The following is a 12,911-nucleotide window of genomic DNA, read 5'->3' as shown; positions in this document are numbered from 1 at the left end:
CTACCAGACTACCCAGACTACCAGACTACCCAGACTACCCAGACTACCAGACGACCCAGACTACCAGACTACCCAGACTACCAGACTACCCAGACTACCCAGACTACCAGACGACCCAGACTACCAGACTACCACACTACCCAGACTACCAGACTACCCAGACTACCAGACTACCAGACTACCCAGACTACCAGACTACCCGACTACCAGACTACCAGACTACCAGACTACCCAGACTACCCAGACTACCAGACTACCAGACTACCCAGACTACCAGACTACCAGACTACCCAGACTATCAGACTACCAGACTACCCAGACTACCCAGACTACCAGACTACCCAGACTACCACACTACCCAGACTACCAGACTACCAGACTACCAGACTACCCAGACTACCAGACTACCAGACTACCAGACTACCCAGACTACCAGACTACCAGACTACCACACTACCCAGACTACCAGACTACCCAGACTACCAGACTACCAGACTACCAGACTACCAGACTACCCGACTACCAGACTACCCAGACTACCCGACTACCAGACTACCCAGACTACCAGACTACCAGACTACCCGACTACCCGACTACCCGACTACCAGACTACCCAGACTACCAGACTACCAGACTACCCAGACTACCAGACTACCAGACTACCAGACTACCCAGACTACCAGACTACCCAGACTACCAGACTACCAGACTACCAGACTACCCAGACTACCAGACTACCAGACTACCCAGACTACCAGACTACCAGACTACCCAGACTACCAGACTACCCAGACTACCAGACTACCAGACTACCAGACTACCCAGACTATCAGACTACCAGACTACCCAGACTACCAGACTACCCAGACTACCCGACTACCAGACTACCCAGACTACCAGACTACCAGACTACCCAGACTACCAGACTACCCAGACTACCAGACTACCAGACTACCAGACTACCAGACTACCAGACTACCCAGACTACCAGACTACCAGACTACCCAGACTACCAGACTACCAGACTACCCAGACTACCAGACTACCCAGACTACCAGACTACCAGACTACCAGACTACCCAGACTATCAGACTACCAGACTACCCAGACTACCAGACTACCCAGACTACCAGACTACCCAGACTACCACACTACCCAGACTACCAGACTACCAGACTACCCAGACTACCAGACTACCCAGACTACCAGACTACCAGACTACCAGACTACCCAGACTACCAGACTACCCAGACTACCCAGACGACCCAGACTACCAGACGACCCAGACTACCAGACTACCCAGACTACCAGACTACCCAGACTACCCAGACTACCAGACGACCCAGACTACCAGACTACCAGACTACCACACTACCCAGACTACCAGACTACCCAGACTACCAGACTACCAGACTACCCAGACTACCAGACTACCAGACTACCCAGACTACCAGACTACCAGACTACCCGACTACCAGACTACCCAGACTACCAGACTACCCAGACTACCAGACTACCCAGACTACCAGACTACCAGACTACCCAGACTACCAGACTACCAGACTACCCAGACTATCAGACTACCAGACTACCCAGACTACCAGACTACCCAGACTACCAGACTACCCAGACTACCACACTACCCAGACTACCAGACTACCAGACTACCCAGACAACCAGACTACCCAGACTACCAGACTACCCAGACTACCAGACTACCCAGACTACCAGACGACCCAGACTACCAGACGACCCAGACTACCAGACTACCCAGACTACCAGACTACCAGACTACCCAGACTACCAGACGACCCAGACTACCAGACTACCCAGACTACCAGACTACCCAGACTACCCAGACTACCAGACTACCCAGACTATCAGACTACCCAGACTACCCAGACTACCAGACGACCCAGACTACCAGACTACCCAGACTACCCAGACTACCAGACTACCAGACGACCCAGACTACCAGACTACCCAGACTACCAGACTACCCAGACTACCCAGACTACCAGACGACCCAGACTACCAGACTACCCAGACTACCAGACTACCCAGACTACCCAGACTACCAGACGACCCAGACTACCAGACTACCACACTACCCAGACTACCAGACTACCCAGACTACCAGACTACCAGACTACCAGACTACCAGACTACCCAGACTACCAGACTACCAGACTACCAGACTACCAGACTACCCAGACTACCAGACTACCAGACTACCCAGACTACCCAGACTACCCAGACTACCAGACTACCAGACTACCCAGACTACCAGACTACCAGACTACCAGACTACCCAGACTACCAGACTACCAGACTACCACACTACCCAGACTACCAGACTACCCAGACTACCAGACTACCAGACTACCAGACTACCAGACTACCCGACTACCAGACTACCCGACTACCAGACTACCCAGACTACCAGACTACCAGACTACCCGACTACCCGACTACCCGACTACCAGACTACCAGACTACCAGACTACCCAGACTACCAGACTACCAGACTACCCAGACTACCAGACTACCAGACTACCAGACTACCCAGACTACCAGACTACCAGACTACCCAGACTACCAGACTACCAGACTACCCAGACTACCAGACTACCCAGACTACCAGACTACCAGACTACCAGACTACCCAGACTATCAGACTACCAGACTACCCAGACTACCAGACTACCCAGACTACCAGACTACCCAGACTACCACACTACCCAGACTACCAGACTACCAGACTACCCAGACTACCAGACTACCCAGACTACCAGACTACCAGACTACCAGACTACCCAGACTATCAGACTACCCAGACAACCAGACTACCCAGACTACCAGACTACCCAGACTACCAGACTACCCAGACTACCACACTACCAGACTACCCAGACTACCAGACTACCAGACTACCCAGACTACCAGACTACCCAGACTACCAGACTACCCAGACAACCAGACTACCAGACTACCCGACTACCCAGACTACCAGACTACCCAGACTACCCAGACTACCAGACTACCAGACTACCACACTACCCAGACTACCAGACTACCAGACTACCCGACTACCCAGACTACCCAGACTACCAGACTACCAGACTACCCAGACTACCCAGACTACCAGACTACCAGACTACCCAGACTACCAGACTACCCAGACTACCAGACTACCCAGACTACCAGACTACCAGACTACCAGACTACCCAGACTACCCAGACTACCAGACTACCCAGACTACCAGACAACCAGACTACCCAGACTACCAGACTACCCAGACTACCAGACTACCAGACTACCCAGACTACCAGACTACCCAGACTACCAGACTACCAGACTACCCAGACTACCAGACTACCAGACTACCAGACTACCCAGACTATCAGACTACCAGACTACCCAGACTACCAGACTACCCAGACTACCAGACTACCCAGACTACCACACTACCCAGACTACCCAGACTACCCAGACTACCAGACTACCAGACTACCCAGACTACCAGACTACCAGACTACCCAGACTATCAGACTACCCAGACAACCAGACTACCCAGACAACCAGACTACCCAGACTACCAGACTACCCAGACTACCAGACTACCCAGACTACCCAGACTACCAGACTACCCAGACTACCAGACTACCAGACTACCAGACTACCCAGACTACCAGACTACCCAGACAACCAGACTACCAGACTACCCGACTACCCAGACTACCAGACTACCAGACTACCCAGACTACCAGACTACCACACTACCCAGACTACCAGACTACCAGACTACCCGACTACCAGACTACCAGACTACCAGACTACCCAGACTACCCAGACTACCAGACTACCAGACTACCCAGACTACCCAGACTACCAGACTACCAGACTACCCAGACTACCAGACTACCCAGACTACCAGACTACCAGACTACCCAGACTATCAGACTACCCAGACAACCAGACAACCAGACTACCCAGACTACCAGACTACCAGACTACCCAGACTACCAGACTACCCAGACTACCACACTACCCAGACTACCCAGACTACCAGACTACCCAGACTACCAGACTACCAGACTACCCAGACTACCAGACTACCAGACTACCCAGACTACCAGACTACCCAGACTACCAGACTACCCAGACAACCAGACTACCAGACTACCCGACTACCCAGACTACCAGACTACCAGACTACCAGACTACCCAGACTACCAGACTACCAGACTACCACACTACCCAGACTACCAGACTACCAGACTACCCGACTACCAGACTACCAGACTACCCAGACTACCCAGACTACCAGACTACCCAGACTACCCAGACTACCAGACTACCAGACTACCAGACTACCCAGACTACCAGACTACCCAGACTACCAGACTACCCAGACTACCAGACTACCCAGACTACCCAGACTACCAGACTACCCAGACTACCAGACTACCCAGACTACCAGACTACCCAGACAACCAGACTACCCAGACTACCAGACTACCCAGACTACCAGACTACCAGACTACCAGACTACCCAGACTACCAGACTACCCAGACTACCAGACTACCAGACTACCAGACTACCCAGACTACCCAGCGTTGTTTGTTTGGAAGTCGCTTTCCCCCGTTTCCATGGAGACGAGGTCAGAGCATCTTTAAAAAAAAAAGTTCCACCTTGGGAGACATTTTCCATAAAAGTTGTGTTTTCAGCACCGTTGTCATGGAAACGGATGCAGAAAACCCCAGTGGAAGGATTTTATTTTGGCGGGAAGTCGTCGTCCTGTAAACAGACGAGCTCCAACGTCTTGATCTTCTCACTGGCAGTCGTCGTGGCAACGACACTGAGAGCAGCTTTACATAAACACAACAAGATATGGAACATCAACAACTGAACTTATGATCATTACCACAATAAAGTACTTTAAAATATACATATTAAAAAAAAAAAAGCACTTTACCTGCATCAGTCTGCTGAGTAAGCACTTTAATATTTGAAATTCATGGTAGATTTTTAGGAATTATTATTTTATCATCTTTGTCTTTGTTTTACCATGTTGTTTTATTGTTGTTCTATATTTTTGTTGTTTTTCTATGTTTGTGGCCTTGTTTGGTTTAATGTGGGACAAATTCTGAGTTTAGCTTTGTGCTGAATCCTGCATATTAACAGTGGTAATATGAGGAGGGGGTTCGTTAATATGCGGCATCCCACACAAATAAACAAACAAACAAATAAACAAATGTGTCCATGAGCTGGAACGCAGAGTAACGGGCGACGTGTCTGCAGGGAGAACCTGGAGGGTCACCAGGCCGACATGGACGTCCTGTCGGCACAACAGAGGGACACCAGGAGGAACTCCAGACTGGTGTGTGTGTGTGTGTGTGTGTGTGTGTGTGTGTGTGTGTGTGTGTGTGTGTGTGTGTGTGTGTGTGTGTGTGTGTGTGTGTGTGTCTACAAGTCAAGTTTTATTCATCAAGTTACTTTATTTTAACGTTGTTTTAACAAATATTCATCCCGTCACCAAGGAAAGCTCAGGTGATGTTTGTTTTTGTCTATTTGTTTATTTTTCCATGTATTTACTTACATATATGTTTATTTATATTAATGTATTTTATAACTTTCCATGAGAACTATTCACCCAAATTGACGAAATCGTCAGGGATCCAGAGGTGATCCATTCAATTCTGAAAGTGACGGTCAGAGGTCAAAGGTCAGAGGGCAGAGGTCAGAGGGCAGAGGTCAAAGGCTAGCGGTCAAAGTCACTTCACGATCACAAAATGGTTGTTGTCAAACTGAGGCCAGCCTTGTCTCAGTCTTGTCTCAGTCTTGTCTCAGTCTTGTCTCAGTCTTGTCTCAGTCTTGTCTCAGTCTTGTCTCAGTCTTCTCGTCTGTCCTCTCGTCACTTTATCATCATAATGAAACATTTTTCTGGTTTCCAGCTGATTGAAGTGTAGAAATATTCCTGTTGTCACCTGGAATAAAGACTGTCCTCTCTGTCCTCTGTGTCCCCTATGTCATCTGTGTCCCATCTTTCCTCTGTGTCCTCTCTGTCCTCTATGCCCCCTATGTCCTATCTGTCCCCTCCGTCATCTCTGCCCCCTCTGTTCCCTGTGTCCTCTCTGTCCCCTCTATCATCTGTGTCCTCTATGCCCTCTGTGTCCTCTATGTCCCCTCTATCATCTGTGTCCTCTATGCCCTCTGTGTCCTCTATGTCACCTCTGTCCTATGTGTCCTCTGTGTCCCCAGGCTTTCCTGTACGACCTGGACAAGGTGATTCCGTCTGTCCTCAGCAACATTCCCCTCCATTCTACCTTGAAGTGACTCAGTGTTTGTCCCTCAGGAGATGCGGGTCCTGGAGAGGTCCATACGAAGACTAGAGTTCCAGATCAGTAAGGTAGAGTGACGCCGTCCAGGTCCGTCTTCCAGAGACTCTTTTTGTTCTTTCAGAATAAAAGAGCAGAAAGTTTGTTTTGAGTATTTAAAGTCTGAGACAAACAAACAACCTGAAAACAAGTGAAAGCTGCTGACACACAGATACAACCGACCAAACGTCAACAGCCCCCCATTATCCCCCCTACCATCCCCCCCACCATCCCCCCACCAGCCCCCCCACCAGCCCCCCCACCATCCCCCCACCAGCCCCCCACCATCCCCCCCATCATCCCCCCACCAGCCCCCCCATCATCCCCCCACCAGCCCCCCACCAGCCCCCCCACCAGCCCCCCATCATCCCCCCACCAGCCCCCCACATCACCACAAAGCCTCCTGGTCACTTGTAGCACCAGTGCTAGTAGCACTATTAGCTCCCGTTTCCCACTATTCCCACTATTAGCAGCTAGCATTAGCATTAGCTCAGTCTGCTGGGCTGCGTGGCGTCACCGGGTGCCGACGATCATGTGATGACTGACGAATTTAAAGAGAGATGTAGAACAAATGTACCAGTAAGGTGAAGTACAGCTCCTCCACCCTGGGTGGTGCAGGTGGAGGAGCTGTACGAGAACTACTGCATCCAGTGGAGGTTGAGTCTGGGAGCCGTCAACATGAGGACGGCCTTTGGTCTGTCTCCGTCCTCCAGAGGGTCCAGAGACAGTCTGCTGGAGCTGCACCGCAACCACAGGCACAGTCTGCAGGTACACACACATCCACTGTCTGCAGGTACACACACATCCACTGTCTGCAGGTACACACACATCTACAGTCTGCAGGTACACACACATCCACTGTACACACACATCTACAGTCTGCAGGTACACACACATCCACTGTCTGCAGGTACACACACATCCACTGTACACACACATCTACAGTCTGCAGGTACACACACATCCACTGTCTGCAGGTACACACACATCTACAGTCTGCAGGTACACACACATCCACTGTACACACACATCCACTGTACACACACATCTACAGTCTGCAGGTACACACACATCCACTGTCTGCAGGTACACACACATCCACTGTACACACACATCTACAGTCTGCAGGTACACACACATCCACTGTCTGCAGGTACACACACATCTACAGTCTGCAGGTACACACACATCCACTGTACACACACATCCACTGTACACACACATCTACAGTACATGTATATATAACCTTGAGCACCATTCATATGGTTAGAATGTGTAGAATCTTCAGGTTGATGATAATGAGAATAATGAGAATAAATCCTGACTCAGCATTTTCTGCATGAAGAAGGAAAAAATGAAAATCAGCCGATGAAGATTAATGTGTTTTGTTCTCAAACCTGTAACTCTTCAGGACATGTGGACGATGGAGGAGGAGCTGGAGGGCCTCCTGGGGGAGCTGCACATCAAGATGAAAGGTACACACACACACACACACACACACACACAGCAACACACACACACACACACACACACACACACACACACACACACACACACACACACACACACACACACACACACACACACACACACACACACACACACACACACACACACACACACACACACACACACACACACACACACACACACACACACACTCCGCCATGTGTTTTCTCTTGCAGGTCTGATCGGCTTCGCCCGGCTTTGCCCCGGAGACCAATACGAGGTGAGAACCTTCCCAGGCACTGCCTCAGCTGCTCCTGGCTCCGCCCACAGCCTCCTGGCTCCGCCCACAGCCTCCTGGCTCCGCCCACAGCCTCCTGGCTCCGCCCACAGCCTCAGTCCACAAACACAGAACAGAATCGCCTCAGAAAACGACATTTAATCCTCTTAAAACATCAATTCTTCAGTAAAACAATAATACACAGTTTGATATCAGATGAAAACACAAAACAAGAACAAACTCCAGTACAAAATGTTAGACATTTTAATTTTTGTGTCACTTTATTCAAACTGATCAGGTTTCAGAGTAAAATAGTTTAATTTCGAGCTGCAGGGTTAAAAATGTGGAATTACAGCGGCAGAACTGAAAACTATTTAAAACTCACTCAGGCTCCTTGTTGACGAGGACACTGGTCTCCATGGTAACCAGGAGTTCTGCACATGCTCAGTAGACACCATCAGAACAAAGTTCCCTTTATAGTGTCACAACTTCCAGTTCATATTCTACTGGACTCGGTGTTTTATTTTGACAGGCACCGTGATAACGATCCAACTTGATTGTTTTATTTTGACAATCTCCAAAACAACGTCACAACACGTGTTCAAGGTTCCTTTGTTTTTTGACTGATGTCTCTGATGCCGTGGTGTCCCCACAATGTCCTAATGGTGTCCCCATAATGTCCTAATGGTGTCCTAATGGTGTCCCCATAATGTCCTAATGGTGTCCCCACAATGTCCTAATTATGTCCTAATGGTGTCCCCATAATGTCCTAATGGTGTCCCCATTGTGTCCTAATGGTGTCCCCATAATGTCCTAATGGTGTCCCCATAATGTCCTAATTATGTCCTAATGGTGTCCCCATAATGTCCTAATGGTGTCCCCATTGTGTCCTAATGGCATCCCCATGATGTCCCCATTGTGTCCTAATGGTGTCCCTATGATGTCCCCATGATATCCTAATGGTGTCCCCATGATGTCCTAATGGTGTCCCCATTGTATCCTAATGGTGTCCCTATGATGTCCCCATGGTGTCCTAATGGTGTCCCCATGGTGTCCATGGTGTCCCCTGGTCAGGTGGTGGTTCGTCTGGGACGCCAGCGCTGGAGGATCAGAGGGAAGATTGAGTCAGACGACACTCAGTCGTGGGACGAGGAGGACAAGATCTTCCTCCCTCACATCCACCACAACTTCCAGATCAAGGTCTCACACACACACACACACACACACACACACACACACACACACACACACACACACACACACACACACACACACACACACACACACACACACACACACACACACACACACACACACACACACCTGTTTCTCCTATCGACCCTGTGTGACGTTCAAACCAGGAAGTGGACTGACATCACTTCCTGCCGGTGCCTTGCCCCTCCCCCTCCAGGTGACGGAGGCCAAGGGTCTGGGTTGGCTGCTGGTCGGCATGGTAACGTGTTCCAGCTCCGACTTCTTCGTGTCGCAGCCGCAGCTGATGCAGGTGGAGGTGACGGAGCTGGGAACCATCAAGCTGCAGCTGGAGGTCACCTGGAGGTACTACCACTGTACTACCACTGTACTACCACCTGGAGGTACTACCACTGTACTACCACTGTACTACCACCTGGAGGTACTACCACTGTACTACCACTGTACTACCACCTGTACCACCACTGTACTACCACCTGGAGGTACTACCACTGTACTACCACTGTACTACCACCTGTACCACCACTGTACTACCACCTGGAGGTACTACCACTGTACTACCACTGTACTACCACCTGGAGGTACTACCACTGTACTACCACTGTACTACCACCTGTACTACCACTGTACTACCACCTGGAGGTACTACCACTGTACTACCACTGTACTACCACCTGGAGGTACTACCACTGTACTACCACTGTACTACCACCTGGAGGTACTACCACTGTACTACCACTGTACTACCACCTGTACCACCACTGTACTACCACCTGGAGGTACTACCACTGTACTACCACTGTACTACCACCTGGAGGTACTACCACTGTACTACCACTGTACTACCACCTGGAGGTACTACCACTATACTACCACTGTACTACCACCTGTACTACCACTGTACTACCACCTGGAGGTACTACCACTGTACTACCACTGTACTACCACCTGGAGGTACTACCACTGTACTACCACTGTACTACCACCTGGAGGTACTACCACTGTACTACCACTGTACTACCACCTGGAGGTACTACCACTGTACTACCACTGTACTACCACTGTACTACCACCTGGAAGTACTACCACTGTACTACCACTGTACTACCACCTGGAGGTACTACCACTGTACTACCACTGTACTACCACTGTACTACCACCTGGAGGTACTACCACTGTACTACCACTGTACTACCACTGTACTACCACCTGGAGGTACTACCACTGTACTACCACCTGGAGGTACTACCACTGTACTACCACTGTACTACCACCTGGAGGTACTACCACTGTACTACCACTGTACTACCACCTGGAGGTACTACCACTGTACTACCACTGTACTACCACCTGGAGGTACTACCACTGTACTACCACTGTACTACCACCTGGAGGTACTACCACTGTACTACCACTGTACTACCACCTGTACCACCACTGTACTACCACCTGGAGGTACTACCACTGTACTACCACCTGGAGGTACTACCACTGTACTACCACTGTACTACCACCTGTACCACCACTGTACTACCACCTGGAGGTACTACCACTGTACTACCACTGTACTACCACCTGGAGGTACTACCACTGTACTACCACTGTACTACCACTGTACTACCACCTGTACCACCACTGTACTACCACCTGGAGGTACTACCACTGTACTACCACCTGTACCACCACTGTACTACCACCTGGAGGTACTACCACTGTACTACCACTGTACTACCACCTGGAGGTACTACCACTATACTACCACTGTACTACCACCTGTACTACCACTGTACTACCACTGTACTACCACCTGGAGGTACTACCACTGTACTACCACTGTACTACCACTGTACTACCACCTGTACCACCACTGTACTACCACCTGGAGGTACTACCACTGTACTACCACTGTACTACCACCTGGAGGTACTACCACTGTACTACCACTGTACTACCACCTGGAGGTACTACCACTGTACTACCACTGTACTACCACCTGTACTACCACTGTACTACCACCTGGAGGTACTACCACTGTACTACCACTGTACTACCACCTGGAGGTACTACCACTGTACTACCACTGTACTACCACCTGGAGGTACTACCACTGTACTACCACTGTACTACCACCTGTACCACCACTGTACTACCACCTGGAGGTACTACCACTGTACTACCACTGTACTACCACCTGGAGGTACTACCACTGTACTACCACTGTACTACCACCTGGAGGTACTACCACTGTACTACCACTGTACTACCACCTGTACTACCACTGTACTACCACCTGGAGGTACTACCACTGTACTACCACTGTACTACCACCTGGAGGTACTACCACTGTACTACCACTGTACTACCACCTGGAGGTACTACCACTGTACTACCACTGTACTACCACCTGGAGGTACTACCACTGTACTACCACTGTACTACCACTGTACTACCACCTGGAAGTACTACCACTGTACTACCACTGTACTACCACCTGGAGGTACTACCACTGTACTACCACTGTACTACCACTGTACTACCACCTGGAGGTACTACCACTGTACTACCACTGTACTACCACTGTACTACCACCTGGAGGTACTACCACTGTACTACCACCTGGAGGTACTACCACTGTACTACCACTGTACTACCACCTGGAGGTACTACCACTGTACTACCACTGTACTACCACCTGGAGGTACTACCACTGTACTACCACTGTACTACCACCTGGAGGTACTACCACTGTACTACCACTGTACTACCACCTGGAGGTACTACCACTGTACTACCACTGTACTACCACCTGTACCACCACTGTACTACCACCTGGAGGTACTACCACTGTACTACCACCTGGAGGTACTACCACTGTACTACCACTGTACTACCACCTGTACCACCACTGTACTACCACCTGGAGGTACTACCACTGTACTACCACTGTACTACCACCTGGAGGTACTACCACTGTACTACCACTGTACTACCACTGTACTACCACCTGTACCACCACTGTACTACCACCTGGAGGTACTACCACTGTACTACCACCTGTACCACCACTGTACTACCACCTGGAGGTACTACCACTGTACTACCACTGTACTACCACCTGGAGGTACTACCACTATACTACCACTGTACTACCACCTGTACTACCACTGTACTACCACTGTACTACCACCTGGAGGTACTACCACTGTACTACCACTGTACTACCACTGTACTACCACCTGTACCACCACTGTACTACCACCTGGAGGTACTACCACTGTACTACCACTGTACTACCACCTGGAGGTACTACCACTGTACTACCACTGTACTACCACCTGGAGGTACTACCACTGTACTACCACTGTACTACCACCTGGAGGTACTACCACTATACTACCACTGTACTACCACCTGGAGGTACTACCACTATACTACCACTGTACTACCACCTGTACTACCACTGTACTACCACCTGTACCACCACTGTACTACCACCTGGAGGTACTACCACTGTACTACCACTGTACTACCACCTGGAGGTACTACCACTGTACTACCACCTGGAGGTACTACCACTGTACTACCACTGTA

General features: G+C 50.1%; 1 protein-coding gene across 1 annotated transcript in view; it reads left to right on the top strand.

The window, feature by feature from the left end:
* ripor3 (RIPOR family member 3) overlaps positions 1–12,911 on the top strand; it is a 30,219-nt gene that overhangs the window by 11,345 nt on the left and 5,963 nt on the right. The window contains 8 exon segments of the mRNA XM_080495322.1: positions 5,307–5,385; positions 6,267–6,290; positions 6,361–6,414; positions 7,001–7,150; positions 7,794–7,857; positions 8,068–8,111; positions 9,183–9,308; positions 9,520–9,661. Of these exon segments, the coding sequence (XP_080351448.1) occupies positions 5,307–5,385; positions 6,267–6,290; positions 6,361–6,414; positions 7,001–7,150; positions 7,794–7,857; positions 8,068–8,111; positions 9,183–9,308; positions 9,520–9,661 (683 nt within the window).

Source organism: Blennius ocellaris (assembly GCF_963422515.1).
Source record: "Blennius ocellaris genome assembly, chromosome: 4".
NCBI lineage: Eukaryota > Metazoa > Chordata > Actinopteri > Blenniiformes > Blenniidae > Blennius > Blennius ocellaris.
This window is presented reverse-complemented; position numbering and strand designations above follow the sequence as displayed.